The 26,337-nt window shown below is 42.9% G+C and overlaps 2 protein-coding genes across 2 annotated transcripts in view; both read right to left on the minus strand.

Moving 5' to 3' along the window:
• Positions 1-209: 209 nt before the first annotated feature.
• On the minus strand, positions 210-5,471 carry slc35d3 (solute carrier family 35 member D3). Its single transcript, XM_024000141.1, has 2 exons — positions 3,895-5,471; positions 210-2,380 (listed from the first exon to the last, which is right to left on the minus strand). Exons 1-2 carry the CDS (start codon positions 4,328-4,330, stop codon positions 1,521-1,523), a joined length of 1,296 nt encoding a protein of 431 aa, XP_023855909.1. The 5' UTR covers positions 4,331-5,471; the 3' UTR covers positions 210-1,520.
• Positions 5,472-5,656: 185 nt separating this feature from the next.
• pex7 (peroxisomal biogenesis factor 7) overlaps positions 5,657-26,337 on the minus strand; it is a 40,589-nt gene continuing 19,908 nt past the window's right edge. Inside the window, exons 8-10 of the mRNA XM_024000142.2 lie at positions 21,060-21,115; positions 14,864-14,966; positions 5,657-6,639 (exon numbers count right to left, since the gene is read on the minus strand). Of these exons, the coding sequence (XP_023855910.1) occupies positions 6,559-6,639; positions 14,864-14,966; positions 21,060-21,115 (240 nt within the window). The 3' untranslated portion in view covers positions 5,657-6,558. The remainder of the gene's footprint in view (positions 6,640-14,863; positions 14,967-21,059; positions 21,116-26,337) is intronic.

A 26,337-nucleotide genomic window follows, 5' to 3' on the forward strand; every position in this document is an offset into this window, starting at 1 on the left:
GATAGAGGCTGTGGTGCTGGGCAGGCCAAAATTAGAAAGTGTAGCTGTATGGTATGGATTATATGGATTGTATGGAGAATCCATGCAGATTTGGTTAATGAGGTGTTTAAATATCACTCTGGGATTGATTCCACAATCGGTGGTCTACATAGAGAAATACCTAGATAACATAATTGAAAGTAGACAATATTGGAGTGCAGCAGACGATCCAATGTTGAATATTGTTTAATTTAAAAACCACTCAGATGTGTGCATGTTGTTTCCTTTCCTGTACATTTGTCTGAATTCATCTCTATTTCCCCCCAAAAGGAGAGGATGTGAAAAAACTCCCCTTTCTCAATCAGAATCGCCTATTTCTTTTTTATTTTCCAAGTCCAGTTATTTTTTTCCTGGTCTATCTGTACTTCCAGAGTCCCACTGAAGGATTTCAAAGGCACTTTGGGATGGATTTTCCTGCAGCTAAAGTGCTGACTGCAGGCCTCTTTCTGGTTGGTAAGGGGACAGATTGCTCACGCTTCTCCCTCTCCTCTCCACTGCAGGTACTCTGGAAGGACACAAACATCCTCTCACTGCATGCATTTAGATAAGGAAGTATTCTAAAACATGCTGGAAAATGCATTAGCTTTCAGATATGTATACAGTATTACTTTGAATCACGACACAGGAATCCTCCTTGGGGGTGATGTGAAATAGCTGTGTTTTCTTCAACAGCTCAGACCTTCTCTACGGGAATTGTTGTGGTTTACTTTGACTAATGAGCCATGTGTTCTGTAGAGACAGAAGTAATTCTCTTTCCAATCTAATGTTGACATTAAAGATCGATGTGGTCTACTCATAATGATGTCCTCACAATCTGCCCCTGGGAGACGCTTTCAGTACGCCTATATTGTGTTGATAATAAGTGAACCTTATCACAACAGCTATCAATTGTTGGTAATTCAAAAAGATTCCTCAACGGAAAGGCAATATGGCTCAAACAATTACCATGCATTTCACTCTAATGGTTTTATCATAAAGAAGAAGCCAACATCACAGTGGAACAGTTTCATAAAAATGGTTTAAATTGACTTTGCATTGTTCATGCAAATGGCAGTTGCTATTGCTCTTCACTTGCCAAACATCACAATTCATGGACCATACAGAATCAGGATAGGCAGTAACATTACGTGCAAGTAAATGATTCCTATTTTTATAACATGTCATAACATATCAATTTCAACCTTACCCGATGTACTATCAATTATTCACCTGTTATTAATATGACTGATAAAATCAATATAAAACATTTAAACAAATGTTTTTTTTAAGAATAGTCAGTATTTTTATCCAGTTCATATAAACATTCCATCTTCTCAAAAATATTTTTTTGCTTCCATAAGAGCATGTGTGCCAGAAAAAAAAACGGATCTCAAAACATTCATCGGTGCGCAATGTCAAAGCAGTCTTACAAACAAACAGAAAAAAGATACAAACATAAAGGACTGACAAAACATGCATCCTTTGAAAATAGAGATTCCCCATCAAGGGCTCTGCACCTCCATATTCTCTATTAAGGTGTCTTTCTTCAAGAACTTCAGGTTACGGATGGACCTCCACACCCCCACATAACTGTCACTCACAGACTGGCTGGCCCGGTTCTCGCTATGGAAGGCCTCTCTCTGGAGTTCTACAAACTCCATACTGTTGCTGGTGTCTTGAGGTGGGTTGTCACTGAGGCGCTGATCGTTGAGTAGGTGCTCCTGTGTGGGGAAAGATCCTTCGATCGATCCTCCGTCAGACCCTCTGCGACCATTGGGCAGGGGCTCCAGGTCTCCGTTGGGTGGCTTCTTCTCGATGTAAGGCTGTCCAGGCAGAGTTTCGTCCTTGCTTTGCTCCTCCAGGTCCTGGTAGAGGGTCTTCCTCCTGGTCTCAAAGTACTTGACGATACAGTAGGTGATGGAACCCACCGTGTTGACCACCACGCCGGCTACAAACAGCCTGGTGGGCTCCACGTCGCTGAAGGCCACCATGCCCACTGTGATGGTGGCGATGCTCTTTACCACGCCCACGAAGCTGGTGGTGACGGCCGAGTTGATATAGGTGCATTGCAGCGTGGTGAAGTTCATGGCACAGCCGATGAGGATGCAGATGGAGAAGATGCCAGAGATGAAGGGGTTACTCCAGCCCGTGTAGCTCCACATGTTGATGGAGTCCATGCTGACGATGGAGCAGATTAAGAGAACTGGGGAGGCCATGATGGCGATGGAGTACTGGGCTGTGAGGGGGCCATATTCACTGTCTATGCTGGTCTTCTGGATCAGGACCAGGTAGGAGGCGTGGATGATCACAGCCAGGACGCCCGTCACGTAGCCAAACGGATCACCCATCACGTCACCAGACCCTGAGTAAACACAGACACCGTGTCACAATAAGAACCGCAGTGGTGAGAATAGCAAAATAAATATGTGATTATTTTTTTCTCAAAACTTCCCTATTGTAAAATTATCCAGTGTTTAATCAGCTGTCTGAGTGTTAAATATAACACTTTTTCAGTCTATATGGGTCCACACTTTACTAACACTTTGCTTAGAGCTAATGCTATTACACTTTCTCAGTGTTAGAGAATTAACCCCTGTAGTGTTGCAGTAACTCGTTTTTGGGTGTTGCTTTAACACTGTAGGGTGTAAAGCCTTATTTGCATATTTCCCAGTGTGCCTTTCCATAAATTGTGGAGTTACCAGTACCATCCATGACTGTGTTTGATAGTGACAGAAACATGGTTATTGCATTCCATAGCATTCAGTCCTGTAGCCTTCATCAAGTCAGTGCCCGTGTGAATACGTTATCATTGAAATTAAACTCTTTATGGCAACACATTACACATATCATAAGACCTTACTTTGACGGCCTAGTTTGACCCTAACGCAGTGGTCTGAAACTCCTTGTTTGGAGGCCAAATCAGGCAAGTTTATGCTGGCTTGCAAAGTGATATGTAATTCCTATTGGAATCTATCCAGAGTGGCTGAGGATATCCAACAATTTGAACTTCTAATCACCTGCAATCTGCATTCAGAATGACTGCCAAGGTAAGGAAGATAGCTCAATGAGACTACCTAAACCATTTAAACACCATCTCAGTAACGGGTGTGATAAGTCCAACTCCACAGATTTAATTTAACTCTTGAATCAAGTCTAGAAATTTTACACTGAAAAATCAACACTAGGTAACACTGGCCAATTTGCTGTGCGGATGTAATGGCTCTTCTGAAAGTTATTCTAAAGTAGTGTGGAGACATCTTTAACACATCCTATCCATTTGATGGTGCAATGGGGACAGAGCAAGGTGGTGAATTTTCCTCACAGTATCAGCAACATTCAGAACTTCTGCATCTGTATACTTTACAATGGCACCTTTTTAGAAAACACTTATRCTTTTTTAACTTTTTTGTTGTTGTTGTAATCCCCAGTAGGCAAAAACTGGTTGAATCAACAGTTTCCACGTCATAAAAAAAAAACGATATACATATGTGATGACATTGAATCAACGTAGAAAACGGATTGGATTTGCAAAAAGTAATCAACTGAAAAGGGAATTTAGATTTTTTWAAATATATATCTAAATCCAATGACATAGTGACTTGTGTTTTACTTGAACTCAAGTTAGTTGAGAACTCAACCAGACTTAAATCACAACAAAACCTTGAAATGACGTCTGTGCCCAGTGGGCCGGTTGGTGTATTTGTAATATTGGCTCTAGGATGAATTATCGCTTGTATGCAGTAGTTTGAAGCCCATACACTCACCACTTTCAACTGCGTAATATGCACCATATGGATAGGCAATTCAGAATAAATCATGTTTCGTTCCTACTTAACTTGATGTATAAGTATGATATAATAATACGTGTAATTTTACCAGCTAAAGCTGCTCCTCCAGTAGTGATGAGCACCGCCGTTATGACCCCCACTGATGGGGTTCCGTTCTTCAGAATGCACACGCCGATACCCAGGGTGGCCAACGGTAGACAACGTTTGAAAATCACATACATGGGTAGACTCAGTCCTCTGAGAGACCATAGTGTTAGAGTGGACTGTAATGTGGACAGAATACAAACACCTCCGAAGACTTTGGCTAGTTGAAGGCTGAACGGAGGTATGTCTACTTTGCCCAGTCTCCTCAGTATCTCCAGTGTAACCGCCGCCAGCGTGCTGGTGAGGCACTGGATGAGAGTGAGGTAGTTGAAGTTATAAGTCGTGATGAGAAATTTTAGCAAAATGTTCAACGATCCCGAGAAAAATCCATGAGCAACAGCGACGGAGATACCGAGTAAACGACCTTTACAAACTTCCATGGTTGCCTTGAATTTCCCTTTACGCAAGAGCAAGACAGGGGAAATAACGGCGAGTCCGTATTGTGCGCTCAGTCCCTTTGAATAAAGTGTATACTGTACAGCCTTTCCCCTTGAGAGCACAGCTGTAAATGTCCAAGTTATGAATGTCAAGAAAAAAATCGATTGCAAGCAGGACCTTTCAATATAATGGGGTCCGTAAAACAAATAGAGGCTGGTCCCAAAACGTTGAAGATAACAAAAAAAAGAGCTTGGGAATGTTGACGCAAATGTTTGAATATGCGTTTTTCATCAATTAAACCACATTTTCTGTTCGCGAGGTTCTAGCTTACTTACTTTTGTGTCACATGCTGTTGGATACAGCACAGAGACTGCGAGGTGAGCTGTTGTGAAAGAACTAAACTACAGTGCATATGGGTAAACCCGACAGTATATTACCTCTAGAACAGAGCTGCATGGGCGCAACACTTGAGCGCTTAAGTTGCCACGTTGAATAACACATTTGCCGCAACTGTGGTTGGTTGCCTTTTACCCACAATAACGGACATAGGAACCAGCCTACTTACTTTGAAGCACTTTACCAGGCTGTTTTATTTACATATTGCAGTCCTCGGACCAATTACAACGCTTTGCAAACGCATGAAATCGGCGTAAATTAGACCGCTAAATTGTAGTGCTACGATGAACGGGGTCCAGGGCACATGGACCCAGTTAATTTTCTTCAAGGGACATAAAGTTTTGAGGGGAACCCCTCTCTATAGTGTTATCTCAACCATGCATTACTGTCTCTGATGTATTTTTAAAAACTATCTCTGTAGATTGATTTTGACCACGACAATTCAGCTTCCAGTGTGAAAAATCCAAATTATGGAGGATCATCAAAATAAAATATGCATAAAGTTAGTATGTTTCATGATTAAATCACATTTTAAGAAAAGAAAGGCACATTCAGTTTATATATTTCCCCTGTTAGTTTTCCCATATCGACCAGTAGGAATTAAATGTGATAAGAATGCATCCAGTGTGATTGCCATTTAGTCCATAGCGCTAAGCAAATCTTGATAAGACAAACATAAAGAAACCAAAATAAAACAAACACTAAAATAAACGTAGGCCTATAGGCAAAATAATAAACTGGTGAAAGACAATGAATTCAGTCTATATGCAGAAAAAGAAGCAATAGCAAAGAAGATTGTAAAATACTAATTCCAAGAGAGTTGGAGCCGATTTCAGATTGGTGCAATGCCAGACAGCTCACCTGTGTGCAGTCACTTTTATTATGAAATGTACTCACACAGAAAAAAAACAAAAAACGGTCTCCAGAGAACATTTGGTTCAGGCCTCAACAGCTTTTATTTTGTATTTTATTGAACCTTTATTGAACTAGGTAAGTCAGTTAAGAACAAATTATTATTTACAATGTCGGCCAAACTCTAACGACGCTGTGCGCCGCCCAATTGGTCTCCCAATCACGGCCAGTTATGATACAGCCTGGAATCGAACCAGGTTCTGTAGTGACGCCTCTAGCACTGAGATGCAGTGCCTTAGAACGCTGCACCAATCGGCAGCCCAACTCATATGCATAAAGCAGCATAAAGCTGGGATTGCTGAGGGCTAAATTAGGGCTCTCTCCCCTCACCTCTCCCACCAGGGCAGAGAGAACATTCTGTCAGATTCATGACATTTACTTTCATATTTGTAGAATGAACATTTTAATGCAATGGAAAGTCTTACAGGATCATGGATAGAGTTCAAGCCTGTGTGTTGAGCTATATGGCCAGGTTTGTTCCTCTTTGGTAGAGGACCCAGAAAAATTAAGTAAATAATCAAATGCATTTCAACCCCTCACTAAATCAGTACACTGTCACTAAATACACCAATATGACCATACATTCTACCAACAATAAGGACAAGCATTCTACCAACAATAAGGACAAACAGCAGATCATCAGGCATTTTGTTGGCACGTGTTTAAGTTGAGCAACCTTCAGATCCCCATCTCTCTCTCTCTCTCTCTCTCTCTCTCTCTGATGGACAGACGGGGAGGAATCCCTGCTTTCCCATCTGTATTCAGACTCTGTTGTGTGTGCGGGCTAGGATGACGCGTTCCCACAGCCCCCCTTTTAGAATCATTATGAAAGCCGCAGTGAAGCTTTGGCAAACGCCACGGCCATGATTGAAAACTAAAAGTCCTCTCTCCTGTTCCTTGCGGCAGGGCAATTATGAGCTCTCTACCGTGCGCTAGGCGGAGGGTCAGCCAGGCATAGAGGTGTGTAGATTTTTACCGTCTCATCCCAGGAGCAGTCCACCACCTGTGGACACAAAGACAGATTGCACTAATCAAAATTAGATTCCACGTGATCCGAGTGATGGAGATGACGTCCTCATGTGATTTCACATGATAAGAAAATGTGTCTTTGTTGGGTTTCAAACTGGAGTCAGACAGAGGACTATGATATATTAGGATGCATGTGACTTGTTTTATGGTCAGTCACATTCACACAATGGGCGGGATTTCAGAGTCGGATAGAGAGTGTTGAGGGTAGTTTTGGTACACAATTGTCTGCTGTTCCTATAACAGCAGTGAACATTTTATAGTGTCTTGGTGTGAGGACACATTTTTTTGTTGTTCAGACAGAATTGCACATACTGTTTAGACATTTTCAATATCACTCTGTATACTGCGGGTACAGTGTCTGAGTGGAGATTGGCTTTTCAAGCAGAGTCATTGCTTTGACGCCTCAAAAGACGTCAAATTGCCTTTTCAACAATGTGGAAACATGTTTTTGAGCCTTAGTGGGGTTCGTTATTAGTTTGAACTCTATCAGAAGTACAGAATGTCATGGTTATCAACTAAATTACACACTGTCCACTTTCATTTAGTCTTTATAAAGACAATGAAAATGCTATTCAATAGCATGGCAAATTGATCAGGGCTTTTTAGCCCCAAAGACAAAAAGCTCCGTGGCACGGCAGTCAAAAGTCTTCACACACGATAAATGATATACTGGCCTATCTGTCCACATATATTTAAATAAAAGGCTAAGTTTATTTATCTTTTATGAACAATAAAGTATGGAGGGTCATAAAATAACAAACATGGTGCTATAGAATTCTGCCAGTATGATATAGCTCTGAAGAAATATGTCTCCAACAGAGCGCCATACTTCATTTAGCTCTTTCCTCTCCTCTCCGTACCTTGGTGGGAGGGGGGAATTAATTATTCTTGAGTACTACAGAGAGGAGAATCTGCCTCACTGCCAAGCAGACCAGCCCGTGACTCAGCCATTGAAGGGGAAAAAAATGGCCTCCATTAATTACTTTACTGCAAAACAAAGTGAAAGCCACAGAGAGGCCAGCGCTGCAGCAGTCTGGAGGGTAAAGCAGGAAGAGGAGGAGGAATGACCCCTGAGGGGTGTCCCTGTCTCCAGTCCCTGCTGGGTGGCAGAGAGCGGAGAGGTCCAATCCTATACTTCAACTTTCTCCAAAACCGGATTTCTCCAAACTATTCTAGGGGAGGAAAACTTTGAGTCTCTCCCTGAATTTCCTCTGGATGTTAGAATATCTGTCATATTCTCCCCTCTGTGATGTATTACTCCTGCCTGGCATCCAAGCAGCTTAACTCCTGCTCCTCTGTAAGGAGCTGTTAACATGTAATTGCTGCAGTTTGGAGGGTCTATGCAGGGGAGGCTGCTGTGCTGTGTGGTGTGGTGCGCTTCACAGCACAACGACAATACAGCTGGTCAGAGGCGAGCACAACCTGGAGAGAGGGGATCAAATCAGACACGTGTGACTGCATGCAGCATTACCCTGTGGGAGGGTGGGGGACCACTCTGCACATTAGCTGGGATGAGGGTAAGGGGGTGTGTGCAGTGATGTGCTGTGTGTTGGTAGAGGGAGACGGTTGGGGTCTGTACTGTAGGAGACTTCCAGTCATGTGGAGACTGGAGAGGGTAGTGGGCTGTGTAAAGGCTGTATCTTCTTGGCATGTTGAGATAGAGGTTATGTGCGTTAGCCTACGGTTTATTCTCTCCACTGATGGGGGGGCGGGAGAGAAACACTGCTGTAGGAGTTTCCCCCCGCTCCGATACTGTATGCTCCCTCTTCCTGGCACAGGTAACCGTACCCTCCTGCACCCCCGCAGGTTGGCAACAGACAAACCTGTGCCTGAAAGAATAAATTAGGAAAAATGTATGCTTGAAAAAATACACTTATCCCAACAAATTGGTTGGAGTGCCAAGCAAGCTTTTGTGTAGCTATGCTGGGTAGGCACGACTTCCATTGGTAGCAGTAGATGTGCAACTGGCAAACATCTGCCAGAAAGAGATTTTCAGCCCCCAGACGAGTTTGGCTCAGGGGACGTCATCATTCATAATAATTAGAAGCGGGGTATCTCAGTAATTTTGATTACTGTTCCAAGTGCAGGCGTATCCTTAAAAAGTGTTTACATTTACACAACTTTACGGGGGTAACTGAAATTATGTAAAGTACAGGACCTAAATGGATGACTGAGATGCCATTCCCACTGCTTAAAAACTGAATGTTAAACGCCATTTACTTTTTTCCCCGAAATGTACTTCTGCCAGAAGAAGGGGATAAAATACCTCAAGATCATCCTCAAGGTAATCCAAAAAGGATATGCTGACACAAACTTTTAACAAATAGATGTCTTAGTCTAATTCCTTTACTAAAATATGCACAGTTGAGGTATCCTGTATTAGTGTGTGATGTAGGTGGAGAAATGAACTGTGCAGTATTTGAATGCTGATATCTGAGTCACAGCCTGGCTGTGATGTCTCACTGACAGTTCTGACCTGCTGTCTTTCATCCATCACTATGTGCTGACGTCAGGCCTGACTGTGGAAACTACCGTCCAGACCCGGCAAGACTGCACCACAGGCAGCCCCGTGTGTGTGTAGGGTTGCAAAGCTAATGGTAATTAACAGAAAATGTATGACAATCTATCGTAACTATGGTCAAAATATTATGGTTATTTCATGCTGAAACCCTCATGAACAACAATGGTATTCACTAAGTTGATTGTTTAAAAAAAAAAATATTACAATAATATACTGAACAAAAATATAAACTCAAGATGTAACAATTTCAAAGACTTTACTGAGTTATAGTTCATATAAGGAAATCAGTCAATTGAAACAACGACCCTAAGCACACAGCCAAGACAACGCAGGAGTGGCTTCGGGACAAGTCCCTGAATGTTCTTGAGTGGGCCCAGCCAGAGCCTGGACTTGAACCCAATCAAACATCTCTGGACAGACCTGAAAATAACTGTGCAGCGATGCTCCCAATCCAACCTGACAGAGCTTGAGAGGATCTGCAGAGAAGAATGGGAGAAACTCCCCACATACAGGTGTGCAACGCTTGTAGCGTCATACCCAAGAAGACTCAATGCTGTAATCGCTGCCAAAGGCACTTCAACAAAGTACTGAGTAAAGGGTCTGAATACTTATGTAAATGTAATATTTAAAAAAAWTTTGCAAACATTTCTAAAACACCTGTACTTGCTTTGTCATTATGGGGTATTGTGTGTAGATTGATGAGGAAAAATAACAATGTAAAACATTTTAGAATAAGGCTGTAACGTAACAAAATGTGGAAAAAGTCAAGGGGTCTGAATACTTTCCGAAGGCACTGTACACACACTTGGAGTCTGAAGTTTACATACACCTTAGCCAAATACATTTAAACTCAGTTTTTCACAATTCCTGACATTTAATCCTAGTAAAAATGCCCTGTCTTAGGTCAGTTAGGATCACCACTTTATTTTAAGAATGTGAAATGTCAGAATAATAGCAGAGAGAATGATTTATTTCAGCTTTTATTTCTTTCATCACATTCCCAGTGGGTCAGAAGTTTARATACACTCAATTAGTATTTGGTAGCATTGCCTTAAAAATGATTTAACTTGGGTCAAATGTTTTGGGTAGCCTTCCACAAGCTTCCCACAATAAGTTGGGTGAATTTTGGTCCATTCCTCCTGACAGAGCTGGTGTAACTGAGTCAGGTTTGTAGGCCTCCTTGCTTGAATGTGCTTTTTCAGTTCTGCCCACAACTTTTCTATAGGATTGATGTCAGGGCTTTGTGATGGCCACTCCAATAACTTGACTTTGTTGTCCTTATGCCATTTTGCCACAACTTTGGAAGTATGCTTGGGGTCAATGTTCATTTGGAAGACCCATTTGCGACCAAGCTTTAACTTCCTGACTGATGTCTTGAGATGTTGCTTCAATATATCCACATAATTTTTCTACCTCATGATGCCATCTATTTTGTGAAGTGCACCAGTCCCTCCTGCAGCAAAACACCCCCACAACATGATGCTGCCACCCCCGTACTTCACGGTTGGGATGGTGTTCTTCGGCTTGCAAGCCTCCCCCTTTTTCCTCCAAACATAACGATGGTCATTATGTCCCCATGTGCAGTTGCAAACCGTAGTCTGGCTTTTTTATGGCGGTTTTGGAGCAGTGGCTTCTTCCTTGCTGATCGGCCTTTCAGGTTATGCCGATATAGGACTCGTTTTACTGTGGATATAGATACTTTTGTACCTGTTTCCTCTAGCATCTTCACAAGGTCCTTTGCTGTTGTTCTGGGATTGATTTGCACTTTTCGCACCAAAGCATGTTCATCTCTAGGAGACAGAACGCATCTCCTTTCTGAGCAGTATGACGCTGCGTGGTCCCATGATGTTTATACTTGAGTACTATTGTTTGTACAGATGAACGTGGTACCTTCAGGCATTTTTGAAAATGCTCCCAAGGATGAACCAGACTTGTGGAGGTCTACAATTGTTTTCTGATGTCTTGGCTGATTTCTTTTGATTTTCCTACGATGTCAAGCAAAGAGGCACTGAGTTTGAAGGTAGGCCTTGAAATACATCCACAGGTACACCTCCAATTGACTCAAATGATGTCAATTAGCCTATCAGAAGCTTCTAAAGCCATGACATCATTTTCTGGAATTTTCCAAGCTGTCTAAAGGCACAGTCAACTTAGTGTTTCTTGGCAATTTCTTGCATGGAATAGCCTTAATTTCTCAGAACAAGAATAGACTGACAAGTTTCAGAAGAAAGTGCTTTGTTTCTGGCCATTTTTAGCCTGTAATCGAAATGCTCCAGATACTCAACTAGTCTAAAGAAGGTCAGTTTTATTGCTTCTTTAAATCAGGACAACAGTTTTCAGCTGTGCTAACATAATTGCAAATGGGTTTTCTAATGATCAATTAGCCTTTTAAAATGATAAACCGGGATAAGCTAATACAACGTGCCATTGGAACACAGGAGTGATGGTTGCTGATAATGGGCCTCTGTACGCCTATGTAGATATTCCATTAAAAAAATCTCCCGTTTCCAGCTACAATAGTCATTTATAACATTAACAATGTCTACACTGTATTTCTGATCAATTTTATGTTTTTATTTTATTTATTTAATTTTTACCCCCTTTTCGTGGTATCCAATTGTTAGTAATTACTATCTTGTCCCATCGCTACAACTCCCGTACGGGCTTGGGAGAGACGAAGGTCGAAAGCCATGCGTCCTCCGAAACACAACCCAACCAAGCCGCACTGCTTCTTAACACAGCGCGCCTCCAACCCGGAAGCCAGCCGCACCAATGTGTCGGAGGAAACACCGTGCACCTAGCTACCTTGGTTAGCGCGCACTGCGCCCGGCCCGCCACAGGAGTCGCTGGTGCACGATGAGACAAGGATATCCCTACCGGCCAAACCCTCCCTAACCCGGACGACGCTAGGCCAATTGTGCGTCGCCCCACGGACCTCCCGGTCGCGGCCGGCTGCGACAGAGCCTGGGCGCGAAACCAGAGTCTCTGGTGGCACAGCTAGCGCTGCGATGCAGTACCCTAGACCACTGCGCCACCCGGGAGGCTAATTTTATGTTATTTTAATGGACAAAAAAATTTGCTCTTCTTTCAAAAACAATGAAATTTATTAATGACCCCAAAGTTTTGAACGGTAGTGTGTGTGTATATACAGTGGGGAGAACAAGTATTTGATACACTGCCGATTTTGCAGGTTTTCCTACTTACAAAGCATGTAGAGGTCTGTCATTTTTATTATAGGTACACTTGAACTGTGAGAGACGGAATCTAAAACAAAAATCCAGAAAATCACATTGTATGATTTTTAAGTAATTCATTTGCATTTTATTGCATGACATAAGTATTTGATACTATCAGAAAAGCAAAACTTAATATTTGACAGAAACCTTTTTGCAATTACAGAGATCATACGTTTCTGTAGTTCTTGACCAGGTTTGCACACACTGCAGCAGGGATTTTGGCCCACTCCTCCATACAGACCTTCTCCAGATCCTTCAGGTTCGGGGCTGCGCTGGGCAATACGGACTTTCAGCTCCCTCCAAGATTTTCTATTGGGTTCAAGTCTGGAGACTGGCTAGGCCACTCCAGGACCTGTGAGATGCTTCTTACGAGCCACTCCTTAGTTGCCCTGCTGTGTGTTTCGGTCGTTGTCATGCTGGAAGACCCAGCCACGACCCATCTTCAATGCTCTTACTGAGGGAAGGAGGTTCTTGGCCAAGATCTCGCGATACATGCCCCATCCATCCTCCCCTCAATACGTGCAGTTGTCCTGTCCCTTTGCGAAAAGCATCCCCAAAGAATGATGTTTCCCCTCCATGCTTCACGTTAGGATGGTGTTCTTGGGTTGTACTCATCCTTCTCTTCCTCCAAACACGGCGAGTGGTTTAGACCAAAAAGCTCTATTTTTGCTCATCAGACCACATGACCTTCTCCCATTCCTCCTCTGGATCATCCAGATGGTCATTGGCAAACTTCAGACGGGCCTGGACATGCGCTGGCTTGAGCAGGGGGACCTTGCGTGCGCTGCAGGATTTTAATCCATGACGGCGTAGTGTGTTACTAATGGTTTCTTTGAGACTGTGGTCCCAGCTCTCTCGGTCATTGACCAGGTCCTGCCGTGTAGTTCTGGGCTGATCCCTCACCTCTCATGATCATTGATGCCCCACGAGATGAGGTCTTGCATGGAGCCCCAGACCGAGGTGATTGACCGTCATCTTGAACTTCTTCCATTTTCTAATAATGCGCCAACAGTTGTTGCCTTCTCCACCAAGCTGCTTGCCTATTGTCCTGTAGCCCATCCCAGCCTTGTGCAGGTCTACAATTTTATCCTGATGTCCTTACACAGCTCCTGTCCGTTGGCCAATTGTGGAGAGTTGAGTCTGTTGATATGAGTGTTCACAGGGTCTTTTATACAGGTAACGAGTTCAAACAGGTGCAGTTAATACAGGTAATGAGTGGAGAACAGGAGGGCTTCTTAAATAAAAACTAACAGGTCTGTGAGAGCCGGAATTCTTACTGGTTGGTAGGTGATCAAATACTTATGTCATGCAATAAAGTGCAAATTAATTACTTAAAAATCATACAATGTGATTTTCTGGATTTTTGTCTCTCACAGTTGAAGTGTACCTATGATAAAAATTACAGATCTCTACATGCTTTGTAAGTAGGAAAACCTGCAAAATCGGCAGTGTATCAAATACCTGTTCTCCCCACTGTATATATACATATTATATATGTATAATGTTATATATATAATGTTATATATATAATGTTTTACAGCTTTGTCATTCTTTATTGAAATGTTTTCTTATTTAATTATTTCATAGGTGATAAAGCCACACGGAGGACCAGATATTATTAGACACCTGTGATCATCTGAAGTAATAGATGTCCTGTGATAGATTACATCAAATCCTTGAAAGATACCAACACTCTGGTAGTTTACTGGTCAACTTTGAACGTTTCCAGGAATGTGGGTGTGTTTGTTCGATGTGTGTATGTGTGTGTAGATCCCCAGGCTCCATGGACACTGTATACCCACAGTCGTGTTTATGCCAAATTGTGCGTGACAGTTCTTTCCCAGAGAATAATACAGGAAGGCTATCAGCGCCATATGAAAAATGACATCCCCAGTAATGACTAGCCTTTACAATAGAGCTTATTACATCCTATCAGTCAATTTTCCAGTCCTCTCAGGCTGAACAATGTAAACAGCCATGAGAGACCCAACAGTAGAGGCTAGGTACGGGGTAGGAATAAGAAGAAGTGAGAGTGACGTTTTCAATTATATGGCTCCTCAGCTAGATTGATAGCTCGACTGATATCAAACACTTTGTGAGGGAGAATGTGACTGGAGAATTGAATTCATGGATGCTGGCTACTGTAATGCAGACTAATAGATAGATAGAACAGCATTGCAGTGGACTTTATAAGGATACATTTACTCTATGCAACGGTTTTCTTCAGTACAACAAATACCTCAGGAAAGGCAGAAGTAGTGTTTTCTCTAAGTGAACGTGCTGGGCCTGCAGTGGTAAGTGTCCACTGTGGTGTTATGTCGCTGTGTCGGAACCCCTAGTAGCGATTTTTTCCCGCAGAGGTTGTGTCCAATGGCTGAGCCCTGTGGCTGAGATAAATACATGGCCCAGTGAGATGATAATTAGACAATACTGAGACAGACCTGGTTGGGGATTTGCAGATTGAAGTCCAGGCCACAGACGAACTCTGAGTGGTGCTCCAGCGTCTCCAGCAGTGGCTGCTCGGTCCTGGAGTAGTCCCAGAGCCTGTGGATACAGACGCAGCCCAACACAACATGAGGCAATCCCACTAATTGAAACGCCGTTTCTCCCCCCTTTCCCCTTCTGACGGCCGGGGAGATGGCTCAAAGCCCTGACGCAGCGCGAGCCAGACTGATCCACTTAGCAAATGTAATTAAATGATTTKTTTTGAAAATATTCCGGGCCTATTTATTTGCGCCAGGGGAGTCAGTCATTTAGAGTTATTATAGAAAGAGAGCTGTTAGTGTCAATCAGCAATAGGCCTCTCCCATACTGCAACTGCATTGTGGGTCTGGAGCCCATTGGATGTTAACAGGTAGGATTGCATTCAAGAAAAAATCCACTTAGAGCATTAGAGTCAAAAGGAAATAAGAGGTTTGCGAAAGCAATGCGGATGATGAAAACAAACTCGGAAATTAGCCTTGGAAAATAAAATATGTGTTGAGTGTTCTCTAGTCTAAATGATATATCGGTGTTCAACAGAAGAATAAAACAAATCCACAAAGAGAACAAGGCTTCCCCCTATTAGTGTCTACAGTATGTACCATATATTTTCAAAAGTACGTGGACATGCCTTCAAATTAGTGGATTCGGCTATTTCAGCCACACCCGTTGCTGACAGGTGTATAAAATTGAGCACACAGCCATGCAATCTCCATAAAAAACATTACTAAAGAGCTCAGTGACTTTCAACATGGCACCGTCATAGGATGCCACTATTCCAACAAGTTGGTTTGTAAAATTTCTGCCCTGCTAGAGCTGCACTGGTCAACTGTAAGTGCTATTATTGTGAAGTAGAAATGTCTAGGAGCAACAACAGCTCAGACGCGAAGTGGTAGGCCACACAAGCTCATAGAACGGGACCGCTGAGTGCTGAAGAGCGTAGCACGTAAAACGCGTCTGTCCTCAGTTGCAACACTTACTACCGAATTCCAAACTGCCGCTGGAAGCAACGTCAGCACAAGAACTGTTCATGAAATGGGTTTCCATGGCCAAGCAGCCGCACACAAGTCTAAGATCACTATGCACAATACCAAGCGTTGGTTGGAGTGGTATAAAGCTCGCCGCCATTGGACTCTGGAGTGATGAATCATGCTTCACCATCTGGCAGTCAGACGGACGAATCTGCGTTTGGCGGATGCCAGGAGAATGTTACCTGCCCGAATGCATAGTGCCGACTGTAAAGTTTGGTGGAGAAGGAATAATGGTCTGGGGCTGTTTTTCATGGTTTTGGCTAGACCCCTTAATTCCAATGAAGGGAAATCTTAACGCTACAGTATACAAGACATTATAGACGATTCTGGGCTTCCGACTTTGTGGCAACAGTTTGCGGAAGGCCCTTTCCTGTTTTAGCATGACAATGCCCCTGTGCACAAAGCGAGGTCCATACAGAAATGGTTTGTCGAGATCCGTGTGAAAGAACTTGATTGGCCTGCACAGAACCCTGACTTTAACCCCATCGTAAACTTTTGGGATGAATTGGAATGCTGACTGCGAGCCAGGCCCAATCGCCCAACATCAGTGCCCGACTTCACTAATGCTCTTGTGACTGAAGTGAAGCAAGTCCCTGCAGCAATGTTCCAACATCTAATGGAAAGCCTTCCCAGAAGAGTGGAGGCTGTTATAGCAGCAGGTATGGGGCCAACTCCATATTAATGCCCATGATTTTGGAATGAAATGTTTGATGAGCAGGTGTACCACCCCATTCACTTCAAGAGAGTAGTGTCAGTAGGACTCAAAAGATGACACGATCCATCTCCATAACTCACACTCAGTATGTTTCTGTGGGAACAAACAGTTAGTCAGATCCAGGCGACGCGCTCTAGCTCAGGTACTGTAGATGGCTCTCCTTCTCGTTCCTCCCACAATACCCAGCCAGCATTCAGGCTAATTGAGGTGAGGCAATATCCTGCTCTAATTAGTCCTACAATAACAGGTGGCAGCGGCCAGCGCATCGTTTACCTTCAGTCCCAACACTCCTGAATGAACAGAGCCCACCATGGCAACCAAACCTCACCTAGCGCTGTGAATCAAACAGGACACCTAATCTCATGTAAACACCAGGACCTGGTAGAATTCTAAAGACACCCAAACGTAACTTGGAGTGAGTAAACAGAGGCCTGGGATGAGGTCTATGTTACAACAGGTGCCATCGCCTCTACCCAGTCCCATGCCTGTAATGAATGGACAGTACATAGGAAATCAAACCTTTTGTTCAGCAGTGCCATGACGATCTAAGGAAAATCATTTCCATTAATTACCTTTAAAGCATAGGTGATCGATGCAGTGCAGTGCTAGAAATAATTACCTGGTTTCTTCACGGAATATGACACAACCCCATGGCTAAACACGCTCCACATTAAAAACAGTATTGATCTATGAGTTTACCCTGTCATATGTACATAGACTTAGGCTATTAGCTCTGTAGGCTAACATGGGCTTGAGTTGCACTGACAATTCTGGTTAAATATCCGTTCAGTAACCCATATCATATATAAATCTGAATGATAACTGCTAATTTCTCCCAAACGTGTCCAGCCCAGCACAACATATTTTATTTTATTTCACCTTTATTTAACCAGGTAGGCAAGTTGAGAACAAGTTCTCATTTACAATTGCGACCTGGCCAAGATAAAGCAAAGCAGTTCGACACATACAACAACACAGAGTTACACATGGAGTAAAACAAACATACAGTCAATAATACAGTAGAAAAATAAGTATATATACAATGTGAGCAAGTGAGGTGAGATAAGGGAGGTAAAGGCAAAAAAAGGCCATGGTGGCGAAGTAAATACAATATAGCAAGTAAAACACTGGAATGGTAGATTTGCAGTGGAAGAATGTGCAAAGTAGAAATAGAAATAATGGGGTGCAAAGGAGCAAAATAAATAAATAAATACAGTAGGGGAAGGGGTAGTTGTTTGGGCTAAATTATAGATGGGCTATGTACAGGTGCAGTAATAGGTGAGCTGCTCTGACAGCTGGTGCTTAAAGCTAGTGAGGGAGATAAGTGTTTCCAGTTTCAGAGATTTTTGTAGTTTGTTCCAGTCATTGGCAGCAGAAAACTGGAAGGAAAGGCGGCCAAATGAGGAATTGGCTTTGGGGGTGACCAGAGAGATATACCTGCTGGAGCGCGTGCTACAGGTGGGTGCTGGTTGTTACATGAAAACAGTGCCTTTTGATATTTTAAGTAGAAATTGTGCACCAATATTGAATTTTAAAAGACTGTTATATTAAATGAAGTGGCTTTTAATATAGACCATATGGAAAATTCTATAAATCAGATGTGTAATATAAATAAATGCTTGGTAAAGTGCCAAAATTCTGCATTTTGACATGTCCCTCACATGTTCCCCAACCATGTGTCACTTCTAGGAATATTTTAAATCCCAAAATGTCTCCAAGTTTCATCATTGTAAAGCCTTAGTTTTTTTGTTACTTTGACAAAGTAATTTCTGAAGATTATTATTTATTTCATGTGATTAGTGATTCATTTACGTCTGTCCCTCAATGGGGCGGCAGGTAGCCTCGTGGTTAGAGCGTTGGGCCAGTAACCGAAAGGTTGCTGGATGGAATCCCAGAGCTGACAAGGTAAAATGATGTCGTTCTGCCCCTGAACAAGGGAGTTAACCCACTGTTCCTAGGCCGTCATTGTAAATAAGAATATGATCTTAACTGACTTGCCTAGTTAAATTAAATTAAAATTTAAGGGAACTTAAAAAAAAAATTGTGAAGCTTGCGTTCAATTGCCACTTCCCTTTGCACACAATAAGCTTCCATTCCCCGTGTCAAAAGGGAATTCATGGCTGATTTCAGAAGAAATCGTCAACTATGTTTCTGTTACTTTATGTGGCACTTAATAGGCACTCTTTTTATTTTATTTTTTATAACCTCTTGAGATGGGAGAATGTAAAAATCAAACTTTTTTTTTTACCAAGTTACACTTCTCAAAAGTCTTCAGGCTGAAATTCTGTGAGAGACTCATGATCCTGCTCTGTGTGTCTAGGCCTATAAGAGCACAGAGGCACCAGTGTGGGACAAGGGGTTGTAAAATATATATAGAGGGGCTTTCCCATAGCCACTGACTTTCACGTGACATCGGAAACAAAAAGCCAAGTAAAGGGAAGTGAAGCGTGAACAGCAGCTAGAACAGAGATAGATAGTTCAGGTAGGCCTTCAGCAAACAGTATGACAGTAATCCAGTGATGGCATGCTGAAGAAAACCTCCCAAAAATGACTCATTCCTTGGTGGGAAGCTTTTCTTTTGTAAGCCCAATCAGTGGCAAGTGTGTTACTTATGTTTCACCTAAGGGTACTTGCATAACATGGCATAACTTTCTGTCAGACAGATGCAACCAAGTCGTCAACAAAGAGACCAGGTTTCCCACAGAGTCAGAGAGAGAGAAAAACTGTGTTTATCCAACACCAAGAATAACATTTTTAAAAAGTGTTTATTTTTTCCACATGAAAGCAATTGACTCGATTTCGGACTTCAAACAACAAGATAAGGCTGGCCTTGGAGGGGCATGAAGACTGGTGTCGCATAAAATGTCTCTGTGTAGTCAGCGATAGTTTCTAATGAAGTACACCACCACAGTAATCTGCCTGACTTAACCAAGGCAGTCTTGCCCCAGGCCAGATCAATAAAAGTCAGGTTGGCGCTGGTCCAAACCTCAGCAGCCAACCAGCCCACTGAACACTGCACTGCATTGCACACTGCACTGTAAACAGCGCCAGGTAGCCAAGCAGTTAGAGCGTTGGGCCAGTAACCGAAAGGTTGCTGGTTTGAATACCTGAGCCGGCAAGGTCTGTCGATGTGCCCTTGAGGAAGGCACTTAACCCTACTTTTCTCCAGGGTGTCACACTACGATTGGTGACCCTGTAAAACAACACATTTCACTGCACCTATGCAGTGTATGTGACAATAGAACTTGTAGAGATACAAGACAATAGCGCTGGGAATTGCCAGGGACCTCACGATACTTAGGTGCTGATACGATATGTATTGTGATTCTCACGATTCTATACGTATTGTGATTCGATACTGTGATTTTATTGCGATTCGATGTTCCAAACATATTGCTCACCATATGTCTGCTGCAGAGAGACATGAGAGAGCCATGAGAAAACAAGATTTGATCAGTCATGGAAATAAAAGTGCTGAAAACAAATTGGCTCCATATTTTAAAAAAAGATGGAGAACGAGCTATGAAGGAAATATACTGTTCTGGTGCAGGTATAGCCAATTAGTGAAAAACAATACAGCATCAAAAATAATGTCCCGATATGTAACTGTATCGATTTTCCCCCCATCACTACAAGACAACCTTCCCTCTCTTTGGAGGACCGGCGATACCTAGATCTTAAAGGGCCGATACAGACACATTACCTTAAAACCCAACTTCCTGCATCAACCTCAACAGGCATCATTAACATTATTCAAATAGATCTAAGGTTGGAAAAAACTGGAGGAATAGAATAGGATCTCAGTACAGGATAGCATAGGATGATTTTAATTCTGTCTCAAGAAATGATTCTAAAAGACGACAGCGTACACAAAAGTGATTTATGGGTCATGTTGTCGCTGCGCTGGAGATGTCTGCTCTGATTATGTGGGGGGGGTCTGTTGGTGGATGCATGGCACTAAACAACACACCCTTGACTGACGGAATTGTTTGGGAATTAGGCTCACATATTCAAACTCTGAGACGGAGAATACGCATTGCCAAATAAAAATAAACCAGTCTACCTTGAAATTACAGATTTTATGACCCTACTCAACATAGTACGATTGTGGTTGGTATTTCCATTGCTTGCATGTATATTTTACACATCTTTCTACAGACCTCTTAAACACGAGTGTTCCTGGAGGTCAATTCTTTTAAATAATTCAAGGAGATCGCCCTTCTTCCAGGAAACAATATCATCTAGCGATCACGCTTCACTGACTCCAAAGGGTTTTAGTAAAGGTTTCACAAATGAAATCTTGTTTGTGGCGTTTGTCTTTAAACATTGTTCATGCACAGTGGGATATTATTGCTAAGTTTGCATTACAAGCTGAACAAGAATGACAGAATCATGATTAGAATGTCTTACCTGACTGTGAAGTCATAGGAACACGAGGCCAACACGGTCTGGTTGAATGGAGAGAACTGTGGGAAAAGCCATAAGAATACGATATAAACCTTAAACTGTTAAACTTTATTAATAGCTGAGGGATAGGGTGACCACATTTAAAATACCCAAATGCGGGACAAAGGAATGTTTTTGCAGTACATTCGCCGGACAGTGTAGCCTACATTAATAAAAATACACACACAAAAATCCCTCTCCCGCTGCACTGAGCAAGCTAATCGAAGGACAATTAGCCTACTCTACTGCCTTGCGCAAAATTTGGTTATGCAGAAATGAAAGATTTTATGAAAATATGGGAATATTTGGCAAAGGAAACATTTCTGGTTGGTCTCTGGGAATGTACAACAGTTAGGAAAAGAGACTTTTAAAAACAACATTAACTGTGTTGAATGAGCAACTAATGAGCACGGAGAGCCTCGGCACTCTGGTTCCGCTTGCCGTGCGGTAGCAGAGAGAACAGTCTATGACTAGGGTGACTGTAGTCTTTTAGGACCTTCCTCTGACACCGCCTGGTCCGACGAATCCCAGTTCTTGTTGCGTCATGCTGCTGGCAGATTCAGGATTTAGCGTAAGCTGCATGAATCCATGGACCCATCCAGCCTGGTGTCAATGGTACAGGCTGGTGGTGTAATGGTGTGGGGAATGTTTTCCTGGCACACGTTAGGTACCTTGATACAAATTGAGCAACGTTTCCATGCCCCAAAGAATTCAGGCTGTTCTAGAGGCAAAGGGGGGTCTGACCCGGTACTAGATAGGTATACCTAATAAACTGTCCACTGAGTGTATATCTTGTCATAAGCGCAACATAACTGCAAAAGAAACAGGTTGGAAAGTCAATTCTCTTCAAATTAATGGGGAGTCTGACTGAAACAAGGGTCAAATCGACCTTTCTTTGTAAATTAGTGTTTAAATTTGTTGATAAAATGCAAGACATGATTGTTTGGTTGCGGGTCAAAGGGACAAAATGCGGGACTGTCCCACACAATCCGGGACACGTGGTCACCCTGGTGAGGGGGAAATTGGCTTGCACACACACAACCATGAATAAACACTTTTACCTTTACACATCTTTAAGTTTGGGCTTTGATGTTGTTAAATGAAAGCAATCAAATCTCTGCTCYTATCTACAGTATATTACCTTTCCAATATGTAAAAGCACAAGGGATTTGCCAAGCACTTTTTCATTTACTTTGAGCACTCTTTTCAGTGTCCTCACAGACTTGCTGATATGCTATATTTGTAACATCACATAGACTTGCTGCCTTAGGAAAATCTATACCTGATGGCAGGGTTTACAAACACACTGGAAATCTCAAGATGAGGTCCACTACGAACACCTTGCATCTATTGATTACCCACGCATGCTAAAAAGCTGTCCTGAAAACACTGGACTTCCAACTGATAGTGTTGTAGCTAGCTCTAGCTGATTATGTGATGTTAAAGTGTGTGGCAAGGTGATTCTCCATTGTTAAGAGGAGTGAGAATCACATGGATCATGTGATGAGGGGCCAATGAGATCTAGAAACCTGCTGGGCCGTCCGTCGTGGGGCTGGGTGAAGTCAATTCTGTTTAATCTGACTAATTGGTGGTTGTTAGACTGGACATGGTAGCTAGGGCCCGTCGACCGACCCATCCAAGCAACCACCTTTCTCTCAAAATCCATTAAACAGATCTTGGAGGAGAGAAAAAAAATCTATAGCTGTCACCACAGCAAGACCTGTGAGCAGGGCCAGTGTACTGCAAAGCTGCCAAGGATCCCATCAGACCGTACTGTACTGTGCTTGTTAACTCCGTTCAGCTAAGTGCTTTGATCACACCAGAACCATCTTTCCAGAAAAGGTTGCTAGGCAGGTAATGGAGGGAAGCTGTGCTGCCGAGTATTGCTGAGCTGTTTCCTGCTTCCAACAGCTGGCAATTCGCTAACATAATTTAACACAGTGGAAAAGCCTTTTCTTGGAACTGAGAGGATGGTGTAGAGCTGGATGATATGGCCAAAATAGAATATCATTATATTTTTCTCATTTTTGACGGTATGACGGTATTTTATCTGTTCTAAACATGCTTCATAAGTAGTGCGTGACCCTGGGGTGGCAACAAATACATTCTAAGTGGTTTTAAATGGGGCTCTCTCTCTTCTGATTGTTTTACAATGTTCAATCAAAGTTATGGTTCTCTATAGACGAGTTGTCTGACAATGTCACGAAAATGATGCGCATGCGTCGATGGGGGCGGAAGCCATGCTTTGTTCCGATTCTGAATCGTAAGCTAGCAACAATGACAAGAAGCTGCCATGTGGGCAATTGTAGGTGGCTCGTTTCAGCTAGTTTTATCTTGTTATTGATACCATGTCTTGTTTTGAGGTGTTTTAACTTTGCTAGCTAGCTAATCAACAACTGGAACAACGTATTTGAGAGACAACAAGTGCTAATTGTGCAAATGTATTTGTTTTCAATAAACATTTGGAAACAAAATAAAGTTCACATGTTGTCAACAATCTAAGCCAAACCTGTCTGTTTTGCCCCATAGTTGCGCACGCGTCGGTTTTGTTGCTAAACAAACGACCTATCTATGACCAAGGATTTTCAATGGATTCAATGGCAGTTTCTTACTTCACCACCAGGAGCATTGTGCCAATTTCTACCGTGCTTTTGGCACCAGCACCAGCACTGCATCACAAGCAAGATTCATGGCAATAAAAGGGGGATTGTGCGCACATTTGGCTAGCAGTCTGTTAGCGGTCTCTTACTGGCGGTAAGAACAGACGATTGCCATAATTTTTTACGAGTTTCATCACTCAGTTATTACATTCATACATTTAACAGCAACAAGTTCCTCTGTGTCCAAATCACAAAAGACTTAAAATGGTCCAAACAAGTGCCTCCCGAGTGGCACAGAGTTCTAAGGCTCTGCATCGCAGTGCTAGAGGCATCCCTACAGACCCAGGTTCCATTCCGGGCTGTGTTGCAGCCAGCCACGCCCGGGAGACCCATGAGGCGGCACACAACTGGCCCAGCGTTGTCCGGGTTAGCGGAGTGTTTGGCCGGCCGGGATGTCCATTGTCCCATCGCGCTCTAGCGACTCCTTGTGGCGGGCCGGTGACTCGTGTCGCCAGTTGTATGGTGGTTCCTCCATCAAATTGGTGCGGCTGGCTTCCGGATTAAGCGAGCAGTGTGCCAAGAAGCAGTGTGGCTTGGCAGGGATGTATTTCGGAGGATGCACGGCTCTCGACCTTCGCCTCTCCCAAGTCCGTATGGGAGTTGCAGCGATGGGACAAGACTGTAACTACCAATTGGATATCACGAAATTGGGGAGGAAAAAGGGGTAAAAAATTATGCACAAATTTGTCCAAACATACACAGACATTTGTGAAGAAGGCGCGACAGTTCCTCTTCCCCCTCAGGAGGTTGAAAAAGTTTGGTATGGGCCCTCAAATCCTGAAAAGGTTCTACAGCTGTACCATTGAGAGCATATCGACTGGATGCATCACTGCTTGGTATGGCAATAGCACCGCCTACGATCGCATGGCGCTACAGAGGGTTGTGCGGACAGCCCAGTGAATCACTGGGGCCGAGCTCCCTGCCATCCAGGACCTCTATATCAGGCGGTGTGAAAAGAAGGCCCGGAAAATCGTCAAAGCCTTAAACAATTTTCTCTGCTGCCGCACGGCAAGAGGTACCGGTGCTTCAAGTCTGACACCAACAGACTCTTGAACAGCTTCTATCCCAAAGCAATACAACTGATTTCAATGTTTGCACTTTCTCTATGCACACTCAAATGGCCCTACACATCCACACAGTCACTCCAACACACACACTCACTCATTTACTCACTCACACATAATATGCACATACAGTTGAAGTCGGAAGTTTACATACAGTTAGGTTGGAGTTATTAAAACTCGTTTTTCAACCACTGCACAAATTTCTTGTTAGCAAACTATAGTTTTTGCAAGTCGGTTAGGAAATCTACTTTGTGCATGACAATACATTTTGCGAACAATTGTTTACAGACAGATTATTTCACTTATACTTCACTGTATCACAATTCCAGTGGATGAGAAGTTGACTGTGCCTTTAACAGCTTGGAAAATTCTAGAAAATGATGTCATGGCTTTTAGAAGCTTCTGATAGGCTAATTGACATCATTTGAGTCAATTGGAGGTGTACCTGTGGATGTATTTCAAGGCCTACCTTCAAACTCAGTGCCTCTTTGCTTGACATCGTGGGAAAATCAAAAGAAATCAGCCAAGACATCAGAAAACAATTTTAGACCTCCACAAGTCTGGTTCATCCTTGGGAGCATTTTCAAAAATGCCTTAAGGTACCACGTTCATCTGTACAAACAATAGTAAGCAAGTATAAACTCCATGGGACCACGCAGCTGTCATACCGCTCAGGAAGGAGACGCGTTCTGTCTCCTAGAGATGAACGTACTTTGGTGTGAAAAGTACAAATCAATCCCAGAACAACAGCACAGGACCTTGTGAAGATGCTGGAGGAAACGGGTACATAAGTATCTATATCCACAGTAAAACAAGTCCTATATCGACATAACCTGAAAGGCCGCTCAGCGAGGAAGAAGTCACTGCTCCAAAACCGCCATAAAAAAGCCAGGTTTGCAACTGCACATGGGGACAAAGATCGTACTTTTTGGAGAAATGTCCTCTGGTCTGATGAAACAAAAATAGAACTGTTTGGCCATAAAGACCATCATTATGTTAATAAGAGGAAGAAGGGAGATGCTTGCAAACCGAAGAACACCATACCAACCGTGAAGCACAGGGGTGGCAGCATCATGTTGTGGGGGTGCTTTGCTGCAGGAGGGACTGGTGCACTTCACAAAATAGATGGCATCATGAGGGAGGAAAAGTATGTGGATATATTGAAGCAACATCTCAAGTCATCAGTCAGGAAGTTAAAGCTTGGTTGCAAATGGGTCTTCCAAATGAACAATGACCCCAAGCATACTTCCAATGTTGTGGCAAAATGGCTTAAGGACAACAAAGTCAAGGTGTTGGAGTGGCCACACAAAGCTCTGACTTCAATCCTATAGAAAATATGTGGGCAGAACTGAAAAAGCGTGTGTGAGCAAGGAGGCCTACAAACCTGACTSAGTTACACCAGCTCTGTCAGGAGGAATGGGCCAAAATTCACCCAACTCATTGTGGGAAGCTTGTAGAAGACTACCCGAAACGTTTGACCCAAGTTAAACAATTTAAAGGCAATGCTACCAAATACTA

Source organism: Salvelinus sp. IW2-2015, linkage group LG14, assembly GCF_002910315.2.
Source record: "Salvelinus sp. IW2-2015 linkage group LG14, ASM291031v2, whole genome shotgun sequence".
In the NCBI taxonomy this organism is placed as follows: Eukaryota; Metazoa; Chordata; class Actinopteri; order Salmoniformes; family Salmonidae; genus Salvelinus; species Salvelinus sp. IW2-2015.